This window comes from Sciurus carolinensis, chromosome 11 (assembly GCF_902686445.1).
Source record: "Sciurus carolinensis chromosome 11, mSciCar1.2, whole genome shotgun sequence".
NCBI classification, from domain to species: Eukaryota; Metazoa; Chordata; class Mammalia; order Rodentia; family Sciuridae; genus Sciurus; species Sciurus carolinensis.
Genome location: NC_062223.1, coordinates 106,180,177 through 106,206,893, shown reverse-complemented (window position 1 = coordinate 106,206,893; position 26,717 = coordinate 106,180,177). Strand labels below are relative to the sequence as shown.

Here is a 26,717-nt window from a genome sequence, read left to right as displayed (position 1 = left end):
CATCTAGTGATGTGCTATTTTTGCTCTGTGCTTAGTGAAGACACCGAGGTATCAGAAAGTTTTTCTGTTTCTACCCATCCTGTTTTCAGTAATTACGCATACATTTGTCACCATGGAGGCCTTCCTCCATGCTTCCTCCATTCCTTTAAAAAATATTTTCTTTTGGGTTTCATTTTATGATTCTATTTGAATCCAGTGATGAATTACTAGTTATAATTTTTTTTTTTATAAAATTATCCCTCCTAGCAGTAGACAGGGGTTGTTGGCTAATAAGTATAAGACCTGTAGAAGGAGCAAGCAAGATTTTCTGTTGTGCTTGTCTGGTCGTCTCTTCTTTTTTTGAAAGGGTTTGTATTTCTTTGGAATTCAGTTTACTTGGTTGCCCAGAGCAGTTCTCTGATTTGCACACAAAAGTTATGATTTTGTAAATTATTTGGTGTTTCTCTTGGTTATGAAGACAGTGTCATTTTTTAAAGCTTTTTATTTTCTAGATAGAAGCAGAAGCCCAGGGCTATAGAGAAGAAATACAGTTTTATTCATTGAAATTCATGACCAGGTGTTGTGATAAACAATTTATATATATTCATTCTCAATTTCACAATATCAATTCTCAGGATTATTGTTTCCATTTTACATAGCTTTTTCTAAGTCCAGAAAAATGATTCACACTTAGTTTTGTTTGACTTTGATGCTCGAAATGCTTCTGTTCCCTACTCATTGTTTCCTCTGGAACTAAAAAGCCTAGAGAAAGTAGAGAGGTTTATAAAAGTAATCATGTAACAATGGTGTACGTGCTGCTTTAAAGGTAATTATAGGACATAAAGAGATGAAAAGGAGGTGTTTCCAAACTAAATGTCTACCTGAGGTTATGATTTCTAGAATATTTCCTAATGGCAAAGTAGGAATTAGGCACAAAGGGTTTGTGCTTATTCAGTTTCTTTGAATATATTCCTATGTTTATATCTCACATTATTACTCCCTAAAATGAAAGCCAGTATTTTGTTTACCTACCTTGTTTGTTGTTAGCTTACAGCCTCATTAGATACTTTCCTGAGGTTCAAATTGGTAAGAAGTTCAGGGAGTCCCTTTCTTGAGAAGGTGATGGAGCATACTAAGTGGCATCTGCTTCAGGCGCAGTAAAAACGGAAATCCCAGCAGCAGTGTCCCTTATTCAATGACCTTGCTGCAAACTCTGATATATTTGTCCACTAGTAGTTGGGATACATTGGTGACATAACTTGTCCATTGTTCTTGGCATCTTTGCCTACAGACCTGGTTCTCTGTCTTTGCCCCTGGGAAACTATCTAGTATCCATTCTGTGAACTATTGAACTTCCATTAATAAATTCACTCTTAACCAGCCTAGAGTGGGTTCTGTTGATTATAGTTAGGAACTCTATCTGAAATAGAGACAACCCAATTAGAGGGATTAATTGGAAAAATTTGAAGGGAAAGAACATGAAGCATTCTGGAAACTGGACTTGTGAATAATTTGGTGTTAGTGTTGTAGAAAGTAGTTGAGAGAAGATATTGAAGATGAGGACAGCCTTCATATAATGGACATTGAGATATCTTAACTGCAGGGTGGCAGAATCATATATGTGTTTTAAGAAAATTGCTACCATTTAGGAAATGAACTAGAGGGGTATGTAAGTGAGACAAGAAGCAAGGAGATGATGTATTAGTAGCCTGCTGTAATAACAATAGTGAGAAATTGTGATAATAGTGTGGATGAGGAACATGGAACAGAGTAAGGAGAAATTTAGAAGATGGAAGGAATTGAAGATATTGATTGGATGTGAGGATGATGAAGAAGAGGGGTTCTATAATGATTTTCATGTTTATGATTTGAGAAGTTGGATGAATGGACAAGAACACACTAGGGAAAAGAGGTATAGAGTAGGCAACAGGGAGTTGGATATGTTGCAATGGAGAAGTCCAAAAAAGATAATCAGCAGGCAATTGAATATATGGAACTGGAGGGGAGATAGAAATTTCTTTGTTAATAACCAAAGGCATCAGTAGGAATCTTTATGCTAGTGAGATCAACCAGGTGGAATATGTTCTGAGAGAAGAGAGGGGACAAAAGATACAATCCTGAGTTGGCAGAGGTTCAGTTGGCAAAAATGAGAAACAAAAGAAACCAAGATGGAATAAAAGAGGATTAAGGGGGAAACAATACTATATCCATGCTAATAAATGACAAGAGCAATCAGTTTAGTTCTGTATTGAAAATATTTATTTAATATGACCACAGATGTTTATTAGTAACCTTGGAAAAGACATTTTGGTGAAGTGATGGAGTAAAGCAGAGTTAAATAATAAATATTCAAGGTCCCTCCTTTCATTGTATAGGGTGTGAAAACAGAAAAGTGGGTCATTATCTGGAGGAAAATGAGCAATTAAGTGAGCATAATGTCAGCTCTTGTCTTTTGGTATTAGTGATTTAAATAGCATACAGGCAAAGATCATTGGGAAGTCAAGGAGTTGTAGGGTCAGGGGTCAAATGAAACCTCTGCACTAACCTTTAAGTTGCTCAGGATTATAATAGAACTTAGGGTGCATTGAAAGAATAAGTCACATTCCAAAGTCCTTGATGAATGTGTAGCAATGACAGAGAAGTCAGAAGACAAATGGAAAAATAGGTAATCCATACTAGTAGCAGGGTTAGATGACACACGCTTCAAAGAAGAGGCTCTTTATATGTGGGGGTGGAATGTTGTTTTAAGGGTTACCATTCCTTTTTCTTCTGGGTTTGTGGTACATGGAGTGTGATGTTGTCAAAACATTAGACAGTGCCCCAGGTGAGGTTGAGGGTGTTGGGAGTTTCCTTACTTTATACTGAGGGCAATACGGAAAATGAAGGCAAGGTCAGGGAGGTTAAAAGTGGGAAGATGAATGTGGAGAAGAAAAGTGCAGAAGAATTTTGGGAGAAAATGTGAACAAGACAGAGAGGGATTATTGGGATGATTTTGATAAGAGGTTGTGAACAAAAGTGATATGGATACAGATCTATTGAACTGAGCCTCAGGTTTTAAGCAAAAGTCAAGTTAGTATGTTTCATAATTCCTGTACAAGTCTGAGTCCCAGTGATCTGGAAGCCACTTACTCTGATGGTGGTCTTGGAAACTTAATGATTTTGGCAGATTTTGTGCTTAGATTTAAAAACAGACTATTGATGGAAAGTATGTTTTGTTGCTGTGACTAAAAGACCCGACCAGAACAATATTAGAAGAGGGAAAGTTTATTTGGCGGCTCACAGTTTCAGAGGTCTCAATCCATAGACAGCAGACTCCATTCCATGGGGCGTGAGGTGAGGCAGGACATCATGGTGGAAAAGAGTGATGAGGGAAGCAGCTCACATGAAGATCAGGAAGCAGAGGGACTCCATTTGCCAGAAACCAAGTATGTACACCCCAAAGGCAAGCACCCAGTGACCCACCACCAAACACCTCCTACCTGCCTTCAGTTTTCACCCAGTTAATCCCATCATGGGATTAATTCACTGATTTAAGACTCTCATAGCCTAATCATTTCTCCTCTAAACCTTTTTCCATTGTCTTACACATGAGCTTTTGGAGCACACCTCACATCCAAACCATAGTATTCTGCCCCTGGCCCCCAAAAGCTCATGACCATCTCACAATGCAAAACACATTTAGTCCATTTCCAAGAGTCCCTAATAGTCTCAACAGTTCAAGGATTTCCTAAAAGTTCAATCTAAAGTCTCCTCTGAGCCTCAGGGTGACCAAAGGATTCAATGAATCTCTAGATGAAGTCATCTATGAACTAAATTGTTTCCAATTCCTTCTTTGTTAAAAAATGTTGAAAACATTCATATTTATGTCAATAAATTAGCTTCAAAATACTGGAAGACATTTCTAAATAGGCATCTCTAACTCCTTCCCAAACAGGGGACTTAGAATTTTCTACTTGATTTCTTCTTTTAAGGCAACCATCAGTCTGTGCCATGTAAGAAAACTTAAACCATGTATGCAGATCTTGGGAAGAGGAACACAACAAACATCACATACCTGGAGGTGTAAAAGCCTATATGCCAAACATTTCTGTCTCCTAAGTCCTTTTGACCACCAGGGGAGTCTACTGGTTTTTCACCCTGGCTTTTACTTTCACACAACATCTATTAATAAATTTAAAGCAGATGACTTTACTGAGTTTGTCTTTTCACCAACTTTCTAGGATACCACTTTTCATTTATTTCTTATGGGTATTACCAGTACATTGGTGTTGAAAATTGGGACAGAGGGTTTTCTTAGAAAATTATTTGAACATTTTTTTCACTGATACTGGCTTAATATATGAAGTTGTGTTCACACATGGGCAAATAAATATGAAAGTTACAATGTGCTATGCCTTAGGGAAACAGAATTAATTGGTAACCCTCAGGTCAGTAAACCAGGGAACTCATAACCTGCAAATATGCAGGAGCCTGAAGCAAGTGCAACCATGGTGAGACGGGCATATCAATGAGTTGTGATTGAATTGAACCAAGCCGTTCTCTTCTGATCTTTCAACTGTGATCATTGCATATGTACCCAGCTGATAAAGCTTCATAGTTGGCTTTGTCTGGTATGTTCAGAATCACTAGGTAGTGATCTTTCTTTTTTGGTAAATGAGTTCTTTAACTTTGTAGAATCAAAAATTTTAACTTAAATGTTTTTAACTTAAACATGTTTTAAAAACACATTTCCAAAGTTTTAGAGCATTTCATCAGACTGAAATTCAGAGAGGTATCCCTTTTCACTGATGTAAAAAAAAAAACAACAAAAAAACAAAACAAAAAAATTCAGTAAAATTATTCTTTACTTTGAGAAATATAATTCTCCAATTACAACGTAAATCCATTTCAAGGCTTAAATCAAAGCTTTCCTTAATAGTATATCTAAAAACCAAACCAAACTTCTTGTTCTGAATTAGTTTTCTTATGACAATTTCTCTAAACAAATTATTCCACAGCCATGTACAATCATATAGAGAACCTTCTTATCTGATCAGAAAATTAACCAAACACATTCTTTTGGTTTCTTCTTAGCTATGTTTTCCAGTGACATAGAAAACACCATGAAATCAGCCAAACTTCAGACTCATTTTGACCCACTATATACTCAATGAACACTCCAGGGAACTTTAGTGAGGAAACAGTTATATTTCTGTTTTTCCTTAATTAAATTAATTCAATTCAATTCATTCTTTCATTCAACAAATATTTATTAAGCACCTACAATATGCCAGGCACTGTGCTGGGTGCTGGGGATACAACTGTGAACAAGATAGACACAGTCCCTGCCCTCAAGGAGCTTACAGTCTAGTAGTTTACAGACAAAAACACAGGCAATTACAATGCAGAATGGCAAGTGCCGTGATGGGGGAGAAACATTAAGAGTGGCACCTAACTCTTAGGCAGGGGTGGTGGCCAGTCGTGAAAGTCCTCCCAGGGCAAGTACAATTCAATCTGAGTACCGAAGAATGAATATTAGTCCAGTAAGGAGGAGACAGGGAAGAGTAATAGATTGAGGAAATAATACGCAGTGCTCCATGTGCTGCTTTGGAGGTTCATTTGCTGGCAGAGGAGTTGGGTAGAAGTGAGAGAAGTCCTTGAAGAGATAGCAAGGGCCAGATCACAAAGGGATTCATTTGCTCAAGAACTTGGAATATTTCCTGAAGGAACAGTGCACGTGTGCATTATCAGATGTATACTTTTAAGATTGTTCTTACTGTGGCAGAGATTGAATGGGGGATGGGGAGCTCAAGAGTTAAGGGAAGGAAACTGACCCTTCACCTTTTCCATCTTATCTTGCATGATTATCACATCAGTGCTCTCACCAGCCCACCTAGGTACATACATTCCTAAAGCAAGCCATTGACATACATGGTTTGGGGCACCGCTTACCCATAATGCTCTTGACACCTTATCCTCCTTTTAAAACTCAACTCATCCTTCAAGTCCAGAGCTTTGGAATCATCCTAACTTGTGCTTTCTGCCAAGATCCCTAGGTATGTGATTTTTATCTGTATTGGAGTATTTATCTATTATTCCAAATAAGCCAAATCTTCTTTTGAACCTTGTTAATTTAATACATGTATAACAAATTAATTTTTATAATGAACATGGATATAATTTTCATCACAATTTCCAGGTAAAAATAAGGACTAATTATTTATTTGTGGTCCACCTCAAACTATTACTAGTGCCTTCAAAGGATTTAAATGGAACAATAGGAATGGGGGGAGCAGCCACCAGACACATAATTTTATGCAGCAAAATACAGTCAAGTAAAATTTCAGCACAGTTACAGGGTATGTTGCTGTAGGACAATGATTCATTCCCAGACTCGAAGACTCTATCTTTGACGACTTAACCTGCTAATGAGTCAAAGAGTTGCAATAGAAGGACAGCTTAGTATGCAAAAAGAAATAAGGGCTAGCTACATTTTCCAATATGGCCCACCATTTGACTTCTACAATCCTTTGTATACTCTTGTAATTTCTCAAATAACTTTTATAATGATAAAAAAAAAAAAACCTTTTAAGCTTTGTAGATATTGTAAGAACATCTGTTGTTTTATTCTTTTTGGTGGGTACAAAAACCACAATTTTGTACACAGAACAAGATTATAAATAATATCAATAACATGAGTGACCCGTAGTCTCTGTTGATTCTACATTGTAGACTGATGGTTTAACGTCAACATTTTCTTCATTTTGTTTTTGTTCCTGGTAGTGGAGACAAATGCAATCTGTGAACCGGCTCATGTAACAAAGTGAAGTTTACAGCAAACAAGAAGATGACCAACAACTTTTATAGAAAAACGTCTCTAAAGTTTATTACAGTGATGGCATTTATATCAATTATTGCAATGTATTGTTCCCTAAGATGGTTAGAAAAAAGAATCGTGTTGTCCTCTACTGAATTTATGTCAGTTAAAAAGCAAGCATGTTTCAGTATTTGTTTTTCTCCAAAGTAAGTGTAAATACTTTCTTTAATTTTTTTTCACAGGATTTACATGTTTGTTTATTATTTTCTTATCACAGTTTAGTGATTTGTTTCCTCAGCTGGATATTCTTCCATTGATTATATGGGTGTTCTGGAGACACAGGTTAGCATGTTCATTGACTTCTATAACTATTTTATCCCTTTCGGTGAAGACAAAGGCCTTTCTGAGCAAGAACTTCACAGTTTAATGCGCTAACAGGCAAGTCTGATTAGTTTTTAAGTCCACTCGAGTGAAATTTGTTGCTGTTAATACACCCATCCCGGCTCCCCCCACCCACTCCCCGAAAAAACCTAAATTGTGAGTTTTCCTGATATAAAATCTGAGTTTGGGTTTCCGAGCTGAGCTCATGCACACGTTGCTGCGGCTGATGTCCGGCGCGTTAGGACGTACTTCCCGCTCTCAGCCAAAAGGTTGGTTTAGCAAAGACCCGCGCTTGGCGTGTCCTTCAGGGCTGTGTTTCCATCAGTCACCAACACAGTTTAATTAAGGCACTCAATTATTTTTTTGGTTTTTATGGTAGGTCCGATGCAATGACAGCCAATCCTGAACTTTGTCTAATTGCAGTTCCCGTGTGTACAGCCTTTGGGCAGTCGGGCGTCAAGACGCGGCCGTTTTCTCCCACGCTCCCAGTGATGGATAATCTGGCTTTGTTTCTTATGGCTTCAGAAAAGGTCAGCTGGGTTGCATGGAAAGGAAACAGAGAATGTGGTGCGTTATATTACTGTTTGTTCAACAAAGTATGACACAACAAACACCAAAATATCAATAATTAGACATCTGCATTTTTTTTCCATATTTTTTGGTCATATGCAAACTGTTTATGAGGGAAAGAAAAGCTGAACTACCCTGAAGAATCGAAGCATCAACTACATTGAAGTTTTACACTGAAGACTAGAGCTGGTGGTCCTACCTATTTAAAAACTAATTCTAAAATCATAAAATTAGGTTCCGTTTAGCAAATCTGGGCAGGAAACATCTTTAAACTTGTTGTGCTCCATACCCTAGAACTTCTAGTGAAACTTAGAAGTTCTTTTATGTTTTACAACATTATTTAAATTATATTATTTTCTTGATAGAGACTGTCTTCTTCATAGTGCATGAATTAGACTCTTAAACTTATAATAAATTGCCTAAAACACTATATGTATATTGACAGATATTCCTGTTTCCATAACACAAACCTATCCACAGACACTTTCATTCATTCGCACCCATTATAGACATGACTCAGAACAGCACAGTTAATGACAGGTGGTTTATTCCATGCTTATTATGGAGGCAAGGATCATATTTTAAAATTAAGCTTCAAGGGGGTACAGCAAAAGGGGGCCTGTTTCAAGACCTGTTGAATGGCCATCAATAGGAAACTTCCCAGATTAAGGCTAAGGGCTCAGGTTTCTCAACTTCTCATTCCATTCCTGTTTCCAAATTTATCAGGTAGCAGATAACAGTACCCAGAGGAGAAGCAGGCAGTGGCATATGAATCTAATTACTGTCCATTCACTGCCTCTGCATTCTCTCAAGTAATTGAATTATAATGTTAACTCAGGAGGAAAATATGGCAAATATTTTGAGTTTTTTAATGACTTAGATGGTAACTCTCACAATTCATAATGTAGTTAATTTCTTGTTATGAATTTAAGTTTATCTAATTCTTTAGGACATTTCATCCCTGTATTTATTCTGCCCTGGAATACAATATCAGAATACTGGTACATTAAAATAAGTAAATTAATAATTAAAACTGTTAGAATAAAAGATGTTTGAAAAAATTTATCCTGATAACTTCAAATTTTTGGTAATGATATATCTGATAAAATTCAAGGTAAATTTCATAATTCTGTTTTAGTTAATAGTTTCAAAAATTAATATTTTTTTTCATAATCAGGACTTGGGATACATCCTTTACAGAAACATTAATAGTTTTTATATTTAGAATTTATGGAAATATAATGAAAATTTTAGAGGAAAACAAGAATGTTCCTTCTGCCTTAGCTTGTGTTCCTGGGATTACATACTGATTTACAGAATAGAAGGTCAATTTTAGTATACAAATGAGGAAATTAGAAATGATTTAGTTCAATTATATACTTGAAAGGATCCCTTAATCAAGGACCTCACTCATATGGTAGACTCTTACCAGAGGACTAGAGAATCTCACCAGATAACAAACATGGCTGTAAAAATCTTACTCTTTGAAGTAAGACTTTTGGGAGGTTAAGTTATTAGAGGTGAATATTTTCCTACTCAATATTAGAGTGAACATGCTTTTGGATATTTGTATATAAAAAAGTTATTAGCAAAATAGTACTGTTGTATCAAGAAAATATAACAATAGAATATTACATTTAAGAAATAGGTGAGAATTGGTATCACAGTTGCTGGATAACTTTCCCATGTAATCCTGTTTTTCACTGTTATGTATTAGATGGATAATTTGGAGGTCAGAACTATGAGTACCTAGATGTTTGGAATCTTCCAGTACTTTTTCTATGAGTTTATAGAAAAAATAACTTTGGGGGGGCAGTTTTGGACAACTTAGATTAAATAAAGGAAACCAAGAAAAATGAATATCCATGAAATTAATCTAAGCCAATATATTAGCCTATCTTCAACATTAAGAAACTTTGGAATCCTAAGACCCCTCAAGCTTGTTTAACAGAGGACTTGGTAAGTGATTCTGGAGAATTCATAGGTTTTTGCTGATACTACACTTAAACAAAACCAAGACCAAAGTCTTAATGTTTTTTCAGATTCCCTTTCAATAAAATAGATAATTGTTTAAAAAGTTTAGCTTTGTTTTAATTTTTATTAAACACTAGCTATAATTAATAAAAACATTATGATGTTTTCAAAGCATTTACAGAAGGCTTTTGCCATAAAATCTGCTTCTGTTTTTTTTCTCTTTTCTTGATTGTGTTTGTGAGGAAAGGAAAATCTCGAAAGCTTTCTCCTCTTTTAGATTAGTGCAAATGAGTGTATTACTTAACAAATTTTTGACAATTCTCTATTATCTCTTAAAATATATTCTACCATTTTTACTTTCTATACTTACAATTCTCTATTATCTCTTAAAATATATTCTACCATTTTTACTTTCTATACTTACATTGCCCTCTTCTTCCATAAAATGTCTTTTCTTATCATGGCCATCACTTTAATTATGTATGTTTCCTTTGAGGGATGGTCACTTTGAAGTAGATCTTCCACTATGTCTAGGAGTCTGCAAGGTTTTTTTGTTTGTTTTTACTTTCATTTTGATTCTGTGACAATATTATCTAACTTATAAGTCATTTGTATAATTAAGTCAATAGAGTTTTTGAAAGGAAAAAGTCATTTAATTTGATAGTAAAAACCGCTATGCTCAAGGCTTCTCTACAGGTGCAGATCATTTCATTCACCCTGAATGCCACTGTTTAAAAAATTCAGATGAATCTGAATGCTTTCCTTTTATTTAAAATGTATTGACTAAAAAGTTATTTAGCTTTAAAGGTGATTCATATTCAGATTCTGACTCCAAATACATTATTTAGTGTAAATCACACATGCATAACCTGGGAATTACTTTTTAGTAATTTCCCAGACTTGTAATAAACCTTTCTAAAGGTTTTAAATATTTCTTTTCTTTATCTTTGATTCCCAACCCTTGGACATTGCCAATGGCTGGCATGCCAAAGAAACATCAATTTTAATGAACTAATAACAAAAAATTTTAGGCGCCTTAAGAAATTCATCTCAGAATACACTCCAAGTAATTGGCTCTGCAAACTTGTCAGATATTGCTTTCTTAGTTTTGGAGAACTTCTCAACTCTGTAAAGGTTAAGATGACAGCATTCTCCTGATGGACAATGTACCTTGACATCATCTCGGTTTGCTATTTTGCTGTTAGAAGACATGCTCAGCATATCAGATCTGAGTGAATTGAGGGTTTAGTTCTTAATTCTTTTATACAAAACTGGAAAGAACCACTTTTGAATTATCTATGTGCAGTTGTTCTCAGCCATTAATTTCTAGATTGTGGATAAAAAGCAATTTGATCTTGATAAACAGGGGTGGCTTTGTTTTTTAACAAGCCAACAAGAACTTGAATAATTCCTATGTGAATAAATATCAAAATCAGGCACATTTATTTGGTATAAACTCAGATATATGTCTTGTTAAAATTTATTTCATTTTTGAGTTTAGGGTACATCAAGTACTGAATGTCTCTTGAAGGTTCAAAGACTTATTTATCATGTAATCAGAATGAGAAGCCTATTTACCAGGCTATTATATGTCATTTTAGAAAATGGTTTTTAAAGTCCTGGGTTTAGGAAGAACAATAACAAATCCATTCAGGTCTTACTTTAAACCCCTTTCTATCATTAAAGGAAAGAAGAAGTGGAGATTTAGATTCTTAAAAGAAAAAAAGAGAAAAAAAGATTTCTATGTCCTGTGTTTCACTGAATGTGTACAATTTTTTATTGTGACAGGATGAAAGAATGTGAATAAATAGGGCTGACCTGGCTTGTATAAAAGCAATTGAAATAAAAAAGTACATAATAACTCACTGCAATTTTTATCTTTTACTGTATCACTCCTATAGAACACATATATTGCTGACATCTTTGATGGAGAAACTGCTGAATTGTCTAAAATGCCTGTTTACTTTAGTGCACCTGTGAACATAAATGTGTATTGTGGTCAATATTCTGACAATCACTCCTTCCTAAAGGTTGACTCAAGGACTTCTGTCATTTGAACAAAAACAAGGATTTATGCTTTGAAAGAAGAAAGAAAGATGACTAATGGTAAGCAAATTAGAATAGGAACTAAAATTCATTAAGTACATACTATGTGGCTTGGAGATTTTACATGCATTGTTTCTCAGAAAATATGACCCTATCAAAAATAGGCGACTGCCTAGGTTTACATCATTTGAAACAAATTTTGTTCTCATTTTTTTCACTACTTATCCTAAATGTGGGTTGTTACAGAGAAGATTTGCCTGGTCTGTGTGCAAGGAAGCCCAGATCTAATTTCCAATTTTCCCCAAATTTCAGGAAAATAATACTGTTTAAATCATTTTGCAGAGCAATTCTGCTGTGTTTTTGTCTTTCTGAACCTTGCAATGCAGATATCTATTGGCAACACAAAATTTCAAACAGTACATCTGCAGCCAAAGAAAACCGAACCACTTTGCACTGAAGTTTTCAAAAATATAAAGCTCTAATTAGAAGCAAGCAATACCACCACTGGACAGACAGGTCACAACACTGCGTTCACAGGATGCATCCCCCACTCACTGTAGTAGGCCCTAAGTCCTACCCCTAAATTTTAATACTTTCGGTTCCATATACGTTGTAACCTTCTCTATAGGTTGCTAAATTCTGGGTATTCTGCGAGGAAGTTGGGTTAAAAGTCTGTGCACTCTTTGCCACCTTCATTCTCTTCGCTTCTGCCCTGGACTTGTAACAGAACTCTATCAAAGCCACCAGCATTGCCAAGCCCAAGCCGCCAACCAGAATGTAGAAGACGCCTGCTACGTTGCTCAGGCTCAAGGCACTCGTCTTGTCCTGGGGGGATAAAGACACTTCAGTTAACTGTGGAAATGTCACACCCAAAAGGTAAAAGAACACATGAAATCCAAATTGTCAATTAAAGTAAATGCTTAATTTAACCTGAAATTACTTATAAGGCACTGATGTAGATTTATAGATTCAACCATAAAGCTTATAACTCTCAGGAGAAGTGAAATTATGATTACCAATAAATTGTATATGATTGCATTCAGTAAAATCTGTATCATTTTACCATTATGAAATATGCAATGAAAACCATTATACTTAGCCATATATAAGCATTTGTATATTTACACATAGGTGCCAGAAGTGGGTTTATTATAGAGTATGAAAATGATATGTTTAAAATCCAATTACGTGGGAAAGGGGATTTCTTTGGGCGTTGCTTCCTTTAAAACACAGTTTTAATGTTTGGGATTCCTCTGAATAAATCTAAGTCCATAAATCTCCTACTTAAGGAACTAGGATCTTCTAAGCAGGTACTTTCACAGTTTGTTTATCATTAGTTTACAAAATATATACAAATGATGTACTATGGTGCACATCATTTGTTCTTTCAGTTACATCTACATGGGAAATCTCATGAAAAATATCACTTTTGAATACAGTATATTATTTAGGAATAATTATATCGGCATAACACTTGGGTAACCTTTTTAAGATAATTTTTAAAAATACATAAATTACCATGGTCAGGTGAGAAATAAATTATGTATGGACAAATTTATAATTATTTTTATTGCTTTAAAAATACAATTCCATTCCCACTTAAAAATATTAAAGATTAATATTTTAGACATTATTCTTAAGTTTTACTACATTACAGTCTCATAATTAATATAGAAATAATATAGTATATGATTAGAAAATATTAAATTTTAAGAATTCAGAATTTTCTTAATAAATTAAAAATAGGTTTATTATATAACATTATTGCCAAAAGTATTTCTTGGACAACCTGAAGGATGCTCTGTGGTCATCATTTACTCAGCAGTATGTTTAGGTCAAAATGTGAATCAGATCCTTAAATAGTTTCATTAGATAAGTGTTCAAGTCAAAAGATGCATTAAGTATGCTGTCTACTTAGTCATGATATCAGCTGACTGGGTCAAAAATTTAGGGTAATTTCATTTAAAAAATAATCATTCATTAATTGTTTGTGTCTCTCATACTTTACATTTAAGACTGGTTCCTTATCTGGCCAAGCTTGGGTCATTCCACTCTGGTTCAAGGCAAAAGGAAGTGATTAAGATAAGGAGATAAGGTCTGAAGAAGGATCAATTCACCTGAATTTGGTTCCTTCTTAAATTAACTGAGGCTCTCCAATTTAAGCCAGTTACTTGTTTAATGTCTTAGAATGACCAATAATTTGTTTACTTTCTAGAAGATCTAGAGAAAAATAAAAGGGGATCCTAAGAACTTTTAACTGTGGCTTTCAGACAGTGTTAACTATTTTCTATTAATGTGTTTAGGTACTTTATTCACAGATAATCTTGTTACATATTGTTTCCTTCAGAATAAAAATATAACTGTACTTAACAGAATTTGGTTTATAGGTTTCTTCATTGTTCTGAAAAAATGCATAAATTAAAGGTCTTAGAAATTGAGGATATTTGTAAACATTGATTACTAACATAATTTTGATTGGAGAATAGAATTGGAAAGTTCATTCTGTTTATCTGTCAGCACAGAAGTATCAAAGGGCCTCTTCAAATCAAAGTGGAGTGCTCAGCAATATGATAACAAAAGACTGAACTTCAGAATAAGTATTTATTTAATATTAGCATCCTTTTTTTTTTTTTTTTTCTGGATGACTACTGATCAATTTCCCATTTTCTGTTTTGAGAATACATCAGTTCTTGAAATACCAGATTTTATGATCTTTATCTAGAAACAAAAACCTAACCAAAAAAGCCACTACTTTTATTAGTGGTACATAAGTTTGAGAAGAACATAAGGAATTTTGGTATTTTATATATATTTGCAGTTAATTTAATTATTTAAAAGTCTTAATATTGGGGAGCAGATTGTGATTCTCTGAAAAGTTAATCCCTGTGGTTGGAATTTATGATATTAGATTCTGATTTAGGCTGTGGCTGGGTGTATAGAGAAAAATTCAGTTTTTAAGGTTTCCACATGATTTTGACAATTGCTCCCGTTTACTGTTTTGTGAACACAAGAGGAGGCCCGAACTGCAGCGACTGACCTTGCTTCCCGAGTCCTTGGGTCCACATTCACCTTTATCGTACCACCATTTGTTTTTCAGCTTGTCTAAGACGCCTGCCTCACTGAGTTTCAAAACGGCAAGGTTTACAGGAGTTCTTCACGTGGAAAATAACATAAATAACATTATATATGTTATTTTATGTTATTCAAGTAAAACTACATTAGAATCGCATGGCAAAGTGACAGAGCAGAGGCCACAGTAGGTGCTATGTCTTGTACTGTAGGCCCAGGTTTAGGATCAGACATAAAACTGGGGCCTGCTCCATCGCTTTAGGTAACAGGCACATACTGCTAGGGAGGATCTTTAAATAAAATGTATGCAATTACTGTGAATCCAAAACTATTGGCCTGAGTTGGGTTTCTTGAGCATTTATATTTTTCTCGACATAGCTGTGAGTCATTCAAAACCCAGAAGCTTCCTTCTTTCCCCTTTAAAAACTTATCCTATAAAAAATATGTCCACAGTATCCATCCTTAACCACTGTATTCCAAGATCTCATTGAAAGGAGAAGGTGACTCTAGCATCACAGACCAAGAGCACCTCATGCAGAGGAAGATCCTCATGAGTCGAATACAAAAATTATTATTTAAAATTCATAGCCCATGCTGATATTTTGCTTCTGAATTGCAGTATTTAATCTAAATAATATCACCAGAGCCATTTTCATCTATCTTATCTTGAGTCCATCTTGTTAATATACTCAAAGTACAGGTGAAGTGATTTTAATTAGTAATGGCAGATTAGGGGTTACTAAGATTTTTCTAACTAGACAAATGCCTCTTACTATAAAGTCATTTCAAAAAATTTCTTCCATCTTTGATTCTTTCAAACCAAATACTGTATAATAATGAGTCTGAATGAGATGTCAGTTATCTAGTATCAATATCCTGAGTAATATAAAAAATATTCCAGCTTTCATTTTCTGTATAACAATATGAAAGTCAAGAAGATAGATAGAAAGCACTATATCCTAGGATCATTTGTTGTGACTGTCAGTATGGTTGGTTGGTTTTGGTTTCTCTCTGCTGGAGGTTGGCTACATTCCTATGGACATTTTTCAGATTGGCACAGTCATTTTGTCTGGCGAATGGTTCAGTGTCTCACATTTGATTGAGTGCCTTTGGTGAAACACAGCATGCATTTATTTGATTACCAAAAGATTAATTCCATAAACCCAAGTACATAACTAGGTGATACATTAATAATTATGGTGATAATGATTGTTAATATTTACTGAGCACTTACTACGTATCAGACAGTTAAAAAAAACACTTTACCTCTTTAATACTGTCATTCAGATTTTGCAAATGAGAAAACCAAGACACAGAGAGCATAACTCAACTAGTTACATGGTTGGATGTTAGCTGAATCAGGATTTATCATAGTCTGACTTCATGGCATATGCAATTAAAAATATAACTGAAGACTCAGAAAATGGGTTTTCTGTTTTTTTTCTGATTAAAAGTTAAAATCTATTATTTCTCATAAGTTAGTTTTGAAAAATGTTTCTAAAATATCAGTTTTTCATTTTGTTTATATGTTTTTGAATACAATTTAAAATTTGTATCAGTGGTATAAGATCTTACTATGGCTTATGTTTATTAATCCATTGAAGAAGTAATATACATTTGCCACAATCCCAGAGCATTAGGTTGTTTTTTGGGTTAAAATATCACATAAACATGATTTAACACTCTAAATGCTGTTTGGAGATGGGGTAGTTAATTGAAGTGCTAAGATGAACCCAGTTAATCTAGGTTTTACTGACTAGACTATGCCTCTTCCATACATACTTCAGTCCTATCTCCATTTATGAAATGATTGTTAAAAAATCAACACATAGGTTGATGGTAAACTGTGAAGAAGTGAATTTTTAAAAAAAACTTACACCTCTAAAATTATACCTTTTCACTTATCCTTTTTGAAAGATGTAGGACCCCTTTCGTCATACCTTTTGTTACATTTTTATGGCCAAAGATTACTTCACTCAGAACTTCCTAGTTCTGGGAATGGCTATTAGGTGAATAAGGATGCTGATCATCTCACATCTGTGGGGTGTAACAGTGAAGCTCAATAGTTCAGTTGTTGGTCATATTAAATCATAAACTCCTTGAAGGAAAATACAGTGGTTAATTTTCTTTTTCTCCACAGGTACTGGCACACTCTCCAAACAAAGCAGAAGTTTAATAATTTGGTGTTGAATGGAAAGCTGGAGACATGTGTCATTCCTTCAACTCCATCCTGTCACAATCCTGTGAATGACAAGGGGTCAATTTTCTTTGCATAGGAACCTTTCCATGTGTGGCACTTGTGTCTGTTTTCTCCCTTCATGTGATGAAACACTTAGGAAAGTTAGTGTTCTCCTACCAAGATTCTGTATTTCAAAATCAGATCAGCAAGGACTTCAGCTGTCTTGTGCAGAGATCTCTTGGTATGTTCCCCCTACGCTGAGTTGGCAGCAATGTCTCTCCTGCTTCAGCTTTACAATCAACAAAGGCTTTAGAGTCAGCTGCGTTCCTCAGTTCTGTACTTTTCCTTTATATTTTATCTCTTTTGAGAGAGATCAAAGGGCAGGGGAGGTCAGTATAAAAAGAAAATCAGTCACCTGAAGAAGGTACAAAATGAAAATGAAAAAACAACAAATGATTTCTGGTAATTCACTTTGATCTAAGTTAGGTCAGGCTATTTAAAACATCACCTTTCATTACAAATTCATAGTAGGGCATTATTACCACTTAGATTGCAACAGTCTACTCTATTGGTGATGAACTTTACGTCAATGTACAACCTACCAGTTTTTTTTGTTTGTTTGTTTGTTTGTTTATGCAAACAAAATGCCTGAGGCAAAATAGAACATACTGTAATTTCATTTTAGGTGAATATTTTTTGTTAATTTTATGACATTTTGGAAAGCTATTTGTTAAGATTTGAAATGACTTTTTAAAATAAAATTTTTCAGTTAATATTTGTGAAAGCAAAGACTACATACATGAAAGAAGAAGCAGTTTCATTTTGGAAATGATAAGATTAGAGTCACATTTATTCTTTTGCACAACAAATATTTACTGTGTGTCTGTTGTATAACAAACAATAGGTTATATTGAAACTGATTATATCTAAGTTGTTTAATCCTTAATTTACATAAATTACAATTATTTTTATTATAAAGATTTTTTTTTCCCAATTCATGTACATTTCTGCTAGAATTTTTAATTTTCTCTGGAAGGTCTTTAATGTACACTAAAATTTATCTGTTATAGCTTTGTTATACTTCTTATATTTGTGATAAAAATGAAATAAAAATTTGCAAACAAATAAAAATGAAATAAAAATTTGCAAATAAAAATTTCATTTTTCTAATGAAATAGAATATCTGTTTTTATTCTTTCTGGTGTTGCTATAGGACCTTTTGATCTTTCTAATATACATAGAGGAATAATGGAATATTTTTATAATTATATAATTATAATTATAATAACTTGAATAATTTTGTCTGCATATATATGCATACTTAATATGCTTATAGAAACTATCAAAAAAATTCTCATGAGTTGGGGCTCCAAAATATATACTCCTTATATGATATTACAGTGCAAATATGATTAGTCTCCACCAAGACTCAGACTGAGGCTTAGACTCCCAATGTAACATTATTATGGGGGGAGCCTTTAAAAGGTCTGTGGGGTCAAAAGAGCTCTGTCCTCACAAACTGATTAGTGCTTTTTTGGGAGACAGTGTGTTTCCTCAAGATTAGGTTAGGTCTCATGGGACTGGGCCTCTGGGTCTCTTGCTTCCTCTCTTACCAAGAGATCTTTCTCTCTGCTCTTTCTCTCTTTCCCCCTCTTCACTATGTGATGCCATATGCCATCTTACCATGGATCCATCTTACCCTAATCCACATTGTTTGGACTTTCTAGCTGCCATAACAATGAGCCAAATAAACATGTTTTCTTTACATATTACCCTGAATTGGATATTTTGTTAGAGCAACAAAGAATGGATTAAGACAGATGGTACCTAGAATAGAGGCAAACTTTTTTACTTCCTCTTTCTGAAGTAGGGCTTGTTACTGAATAGAGATATACTAGTAATCACAATTTGAAAGGTTTTTGAGAATGGGTTTGCCAAGAGTTAATGGCAGCCATCCCGAAAGAAACTCCCTGAAAACAATATTGTTTTGTGAATTAGATGGCCAAATGAGAGAATGTATAACCCAACCAAGAAGTTGCAGATAAGCAGATTTGGACAATTTTCTAGGTTTAAAAAAAATAATCTATACTCTTAAATAGAAAATTTAGATTTTTCATTACTTTTACATATCAGTTGGAGGTAGTTAGAATCTTCCCATCTGTGGAGTGGTTTCTTTAAGTCTATAAACATTGATATATACAGGACACTATGTAGTATATTCTGTTAATTGTATTTTTATTGCCACATTATTTTATGATGAAAATATGACAAATGAAGTAAAGATAGAGTTGTTCTTGTGATCTGATAATTTTGTAAATGATTCATTAATGGAAGACAAAAAAAAAAAAAGTGTGTACTCCACATGAATACCTTAGAGTTGTTATTTTTCTTCAATAGGAGCCTGAGGGTTTTATATGGAGAAAACTTCCTGGTAGGGTTTCTTAGGTCAAGATGGAGTCAGGTCATTGCTGTTATTTAGAAATAGTTGGTAGAATTTCTGGCCAAGTAATGGTAGAGAAAACAAAACAGATTTACCTCCTCTGTTCTCTGTCATATCTTCACTAAATCACTCTGCTCTTTTAGAAACTTGCATCCTTTCCTGATTTCCAAAACATGACTTTTAAGACTGTAAAAATGTCTGATCCACAGCCTCTTCAAACTACATACAATTTTTCAGTGAGTATTTTCATCAGGTGCTTTAATGTGTCACCAAATTGATAATAGTTGCAAATATTTTTGCTTTGACAGTAATTGCATACTTCAGTTTGTGAAGGGACTTGACTAACAATTCAACTGGTATTAGCAGGTCCAAACCATATGTCTCCCAGCAGATGCACCTATTACTTTACATACTGTTTACCCGCTTTTGGTGACATTGAGGCTAACCTTGGAGTCACCTCCCCCGCTGCCACATTCTCCTTTGTCGTACCACCATTTGTTTTTCAATTTGTCCAAGAGGCCTTGTTCATTCAGTTTTAAAACTGCGAGGTTAACAGCATTTCTTGAAACGATAAAACATATTTTGTAAGAAACTGCACAGCTGTTAAGATGTTAGACGGAATGAGGACTTAAGCTCTTTTATAAGCTTCTCCCAGACGCTAAATAAACCTCTCATTTTGCCATCTTGCAGCCCCTTCCACCAGAGTCCAAACCAAAGGCAATTGTAACCAATTTCAAATGTATTAAACATGCAGTATTTGGTGCTGTTCATTTTCACAGTTCTTTTATTTTCAAATAACTGATCTCATCAACCAATTACATGAAATTTTTTTTTTTTGCAACAGTAATAAACTTGAATTTACTCTTAATTGAGAAAGAATTGTGTCTAATTCCTTTACCTCTAAGAATGCCAATGACCCAAGAGAGACTGGAACGAAAATTCATTCCCAGAAGGTAAAACAAAATGGCATAAACAAACCAACAAAGCAGTCATTAATTTTGTGTACTGATTTTCTGACAGCAATGATTATGGCTTAATTACTATTCCCTTTATTATTTATGTGAGTTTAGTTTCTTGATTTAGTTGGTCTCAGAATCTAGGATATCCAGGTTGCTCAGTTTCAAGGGCTGGAAAGGACAGGCTAGTCAAGACAGTAGCAGCTCTTAGGGATAAGGTCTTACATATAAAGTTCTTGTTGCTTCTTGAAGGGATTGGATTCTATTTAGAAATTAGGATCACATATCCAATTTGATGTTTAAATTAAGCAATTAAACCCATGAGCAATGCTGCAATGTGATATAGACTTTACAAATAAACACTTTGGATTAGATTTTCTCTATATTTATGGGGGAATGGGGCAGCATTTTCTAATTATTCTAAGAGGATTGAAAAAAACGTCATGGGTTTTTGTTTCTCGTGCATTTGGTTTCTTTTCTGCTTTCAAGTTATTGTTTTTAATGAACCATTAACTTTTTCAAGAGGTTTCTCCAGCATCTAATGAAATTTCTGTTACATCTAAGGAGTGGTTTATACACGGAGGGATTCTGGCTACAGTCTGTGCTATTTAACACTGAATTTGGCGATTATCTAATGCCAAATGAATTACAGAGCAGACAAAACAAAACAATGCTATTGATGAATAGCATGATTTGCAAGTAAAATGTCATTTAATTGACTAATAAAGTCTTGGCTATTTTACCACTAAACAGCCTGTTAAAGTGTTTTTTCTCCTAAAATGTTTTAGGTGAATGATGTGCTTTTCCACTGTTGTGAGGGGCTGATCCACTTGGAGAGTAAACATTTCCCGTGAGCAAACCACAGGCTTTGGGAATATAAACTCTCTTAAGACTGCCATTTACTACATAGATAATTAAATAATTAGCTGTTCCCACATTCCCAAGTGTCACATTAATGGCATAAATTAATTAATATACTTCAAAAGTGAACAATATCAGGTGATCAATTTAATCACCAAAAGGACCAAACTAAAAATGTAGAAATGAATAAATATTCAGTGAAGCTAGAAGCAACTATTTTTTTAAATTCTGTTGGGAAGAAGGAATTGTTTTAATTTATTTTTTGTTTATAAGAAACTACATTTGTCTTTCAATGAATTGAAATTACTAAGCTTTTCCTATTTTGGAGAAAATTATTCTTATATGTCATGTTATTTTAGCTTTAAACATTCATATTAGATTTTTTTTTTAAATAAAGCAGTATCCCAGTTATTTTATAAGTTGGTTTAGACCATTCCTTTGATAAAAATTAAAACCATTTCATGAGAGGGTTATTTAACAGGGTTATTAGCCATATCCAAAGACAGATTCACAGCACAATAGAAAACAAAATAGCAAAATAAAGGAATGGATAAGGAAAAAAAGCTTTATGTTGAGAAAATTGTTTGGAATCAAGCTATCTACAAAATTATTCTAAGACACTCTCTTTCTAATACCATCTAATAGGCCATGTAAAAACAGATTAGTTTCACACTGCTATCCATATGTGTGTACAAATCTATATTTGATTTTACATTTGATTAAGAAATAAGTCATTGCCAGTTCACAATTAATCCAAATTTTCCTTCCAGAAACATATGCTCCCGCAATAAAGTCCACTTAATATTATCATACATAAACTTTTCTTTTTTTTAATGATGTACAGTGGAAGGAACTTATAATTAATATCTGGAGACAGTCTTTGGCATTTCAAAATTTCTTGATAGTGCCTGTTATTTTCTATAATTTCTGGATTAAGTATGCAATTTCCTTATATAGTAAATTTGGGTCTAAAGGTCTCCTTGAATTGCTATTTATACTGGAACATAAACCACATACATAAGTATCATTTGGACAGCTGTTCTATTTTATTGAATGAATTACTTTTTCATGTTAATAATAAGAAACATCAAATGGTTAAAAAAGGTATAAAGTTATTTCAGTCACTTTACTAGACTAGATTTAAAAAGTGTTTTTTTGTTTTTTGTTTTTTGTTTTTTTTAATTCAGCAGAAGTGAAAAGGGTATCCTGAAGGAATTGTAAACAAGGTCAGGACATCCTAAGCAGTCAGGTAAACGAGGAACACAGGAAGCAGATCCTTGCTGAAGCACATTTTACTATTGCTTTGGAATCTCCTTGATACATATCACACATTGGCTTCAAAATCAGTATCAGAAAATCAGATTGATTACAAGGAATATTTGTGCCCTAGTTAAGCATCAAAGGAAGGTATAATAGTGATCTGCTAAGTAAAAGAGAGAAGAAATATATTGTGGGCTATTTCTTACATTATTTATACCTTTTATTGTATTAAATGCAGTTTTTACAGAATAAAGTCAATTAAAATGATTTTTTTTCCATTTAAAAATGGGAGGGGAGGAAATAATGATAGGTGACCATATTCCTGCTGGATATATAAATCACACTGGAGTACCCTGGTATGTTGACAATGGCCTTTTACACACTGCAATAGGACCCAGGAATTTTTCCTAATTGTCTTTTCCTTTTATGCATCGTGGAAACTCTAGGTAAGAAACACTCTCCAAGTAGCTTTTTTTCCAAATGATGAAATGATACATAACTTGTCTATGGGCAAGGATGAAAATGCTCACCTGACCAAATTCCAGCACCTGTGGAAAACCTCCAAAGGTTTTATTCCTGGAATTTCCTTCAACTGAGTTTGAGATTATAAAAATTCACCTCACTGTCTGATTTGGGACCTAATTTTGTTAAGGATGTAGTTGAAATGTTACCTAAAACAAAAGTTTTAGAGCAGGAACTAACAGATGTAACTTTTTTCATTTATTAATTTTGGGTAAATTAAAATAGTGATGAGTAAGACTTTTCTTGTAAAAAGCATGCTTAACCCAGGCTAACACATTTGCCTTTCCCTCAACCCTTTCCTAAATGACTTATCATCAAATTCTGTAGAGTTGAATATGCTCTTGTGATTACTTTATGCCTTATGCATTACATTTACTTCTAAACTATGTGCCTTATAGTATAATTGTGCTGTTGGTAAGGCATTAGAGTGTGCATCCGATAAAACATCTATGTAAATTAATGGGATAAATTTATAAAGCTTAAGTTTGGTACAATATTTTTATTATTTCCCAAATTTGTGAATATTATTATAAAGGACTGATGATATAAACACTTAGACTGACCACAGGATATTCAGGGTATATGTAGTTTGTAGAATAAATAATTTGCAATAGTAGGTTTAGCCTGGCTAAAACAAATTTAATTCCTTTTCACTTACTCAGACACTTCACTGTTGACTGTGATGCTCATAGTATATGGCCCCAATACAATTTATTTCTTTAACCATTGTGTAGTTGTGTTAGTGCTTTATTATTCTGTTAAGAAAGGATTCCTTAGTTTTATACACATGAAAACATCTCACTGGTTTTAAGATTGCTTTTTTCACTGACATGCTATTTTAATACTATGTTCTTTATAAAATTTAAATACCAGGTATCTAGAATATTTACCAAAACAAGACTGGAATTTTTTCATAGTCTCTAGTACATGCTAATATACTTTAAAACAACATAAAAATTGTGTGAATTAACAAGAAATTGTGTAAAGAAGTAAGGAAATTCCTTTTTAAACATCAAAGGGCTTTGATAGATAATTTATGCAGGAAGAAATACAAATCATATAAAAGTAATTCAACCTTAGTTGGAATTAGTGAGTTAAAGTAATGTGAATTCATTTTCCTTCATTCATATTAGAAAAAAATAAAGATGATGTTTAATATTGTCAAGAATTTAATACTGTGGGCAATCTCATAGACAGATGATAGTGTTAAAAACCAGAAAAAAAAAAGTTGTCTTGATATAACTGAAGCTCTAACACAGTCCTTATCCTTGATCTAATGATTCCCCTTTGAAGAATCAACCCTCAGAAATTAGTCAAAGATGCTGGCAAAGTAACTTGTGATAAATCTAATGGCATATTTATGTCTTAAAACATAGAAGACAATGTACATGTCCAAAAGAAAGGGAGAATTAAATAATTTTCTGTCTATACCACTGTCTAGAAGCTTGATTTGAGTCTCAGAATCACTTATTACAATTGCTCAGACCTAAGCCTATTCCATAAAATTCTTCTGGATTTCGTGTAATGTATGTACATTTTTAGAAAACTTCTGAGGTAGCAGTGACAAGTACCATTTATTCACATGACATGTTTTGTAACCATTAAAATTTAACAACTAGGGAAAATACAGTATGATGCTAAGTGCAAAAAAAAATAAGAAATTTGTATATTCTTTGTGATGTTAGTCTGACAATAAACTGTACTTATATGTAATGTTAAAAATAAATTGGATGAACATACAAAAATTGTTTTCTTTGGGTGGAAGATCCAAATTGTGATTAATTTGGATTCCATTTTGTTTTTTATGCTTCCTCATTCATTCTAAATTTTCTACACTGGGCAGTGATATTTTAGTAACAGAAAAAACAAACCAAAAGACTCCTCACATTTATTTTGTAGTACAATGCCTTACGAAATTGTTCTCTTTAAGCCAAAATTTATACTCTACTTTGTATCAAATATAATTTGAGAAAGAAGTAGAATCTAGGGGTTATTCTTCAGAATCTCAGAAAAACATTCATTGTTCTTAATTATATGATTTGCTTGGTGCACTTGGTTTTGTGCCTCTGGTCACAGGATGGAGAACATGTGCTGTACTTGGCTTTTATAAAGGTAATACTTTATTTGTGGGGCACAGGTCAGGCAGGGGAGTTACACTGTAACTGTAGGAGTTACAGGCCTGCCCCATCAGGTAGAATCTGCAGGAGGTTAACAGAACTCTCAGTGGCCCAGAGAGAAGGCTTGCCCTTTCATACATATTTAGATAGACAAGGTGAGTCTTCTCCCTCAGGCTCCATTAAATGAAACGGTCGGAAATAGGCTTGAGTCCTGGTAAGTGGGCCATTTATTAAAAAAAAAAAAAAAAAAAAAAAAAAAATGTATATAGCTCTGTTTTTAGAAAAAGAGGTTTCATGGCTAACAACTCTGTTCTTTCCACAATAAGTATTAGGGATCTTAAGAAAAATAATTTGTTTTCTTTTGGTTGGAATTTTAAAAATCATAACTTGTTTTCCATCATACTATATATTGACTATACCCCTTTCTTGAAATCAAATTTAAATTCAGATTGGAAAACTTATTGATTTAAAATTCATTATGATGCAGATACACACATACATACACACAAACACATTCACACTTATATGGTAAAATTTGGGGGAATCATTATAATAAGAAAATAATAATTTTATGTAAAATGAATACAAATTAACGTATAGATTATTCATTTTGTTATCAAATGATGGCTACAGTGTAAATATTGTTACAAGAGTTGCATGGCTCAAAGCCCATTCCATATAACAAGATGAGATAGGAAGAAGAGCAATACCTAGATAGAAGAGCAAATCTCCAATGGAATCTACTTCTGTAATTTCATTAATGATGTTTTCCCAAATCAAGGTAAATGAAGCAAGTTAGCAGAAAAAGAGTGTATAACTAAAAATCACAGAACTTTATATTGTCTATTAAAATCCAGTTGCAAAAAATAACATCAATCAAGAAAATATGAAAAGTAAATAAAAATCAATAGAATAGCATATGATAAAAAGTCAAGCTAAATATGTCAGATCTTAAAGAAAGGCATTTGCATTCATATTTCTAAACTTTATCAGCTATTCAGGCCTGGAAGAGTAACCAGTCCTAAGCATTATCAATGCTCCACTAAGTTTTCAATTTCACTTGTAGCTGTGCTATTACTTTTCTTCCCAAATTATTCCTTTCAGTAGGCAAGCACAAGGCACTTTTTGCTTCATTGAATTTGTGCACTCATTTCGAAAAGCAGACTTTGGGCCAAATTGCTCTACATATATATGCAAAAATTTTTAGAAAAGATGATACATTTTCACTCATTTGCTTATGCAATGACAAATAAGGTTCGCAAAATTTTTGTAAGTGGAAAGACAGTTCACTTCCAGCCTAAATTAAAATGAATATTTGAAAAACACTTTGATAAATCAGGATGGATTTAGTGTCTTTGCATTGGGTTTTAGATGATACATACTGTAAGTAAGCAAGTAAGTATACAGACATTTGTGTTTCATATTCCAACTATTTGTATTCATATTGAGACCTAAACAAATGAAGTAGGCACTGGATTAGCTTTCAACAATTGTCTCTAAATTTTCTGTTCTTTGGAATTTGCATGACTTAATTCTTACTGGAGAATTAAGCCTGAAGAATGTGAAT

At 33.7% G+C, this 26,717-nt stretch overlaps 1 protein-coding gene across 6 annotated transcripts in view; it reads right to left on the bottom strand.

Annotated features, from left to right (window-relative positions):
• Positions 1–4,817: 4,817 nt before the first annotated feature.
• Positions 4,818–26,717, bottom strand: part of Gria4 (glutamate ionotropic receptor AMPA type subunit 4) — a 348,446-nt gene continuing 326,546 nt past the window's right edge. The window contains exons 15-17 of one of the 6 annotated variants that reach the window (XM_047515811.1): positions 19,881–19,995; positions 12,437–12,571; positions 4,818–7,691 (exon numbers count right to left, since the gene is read on the bottom strand). In XM_047515811.1, coding sequence (XP_047371767.1) covers positions 7,527–7,691; positions 12,437–12,571; positions 19,881–19,995 — 415 coding nt within the window. In that variant the 3' untranslated portion in view covers positions 4,818–7,526. Of the gene's footprint in view, positions 7,692–12,323; positions 12,572–14,783; positions 14,899–19,880; positions 19,996–26,717 lie in introns of those variants that run through there. The other 5 variants (XM_047515810.1, XM_047515815.1, XM_047515814.1 and 2 more) reach the window with 5 other exon arrangements.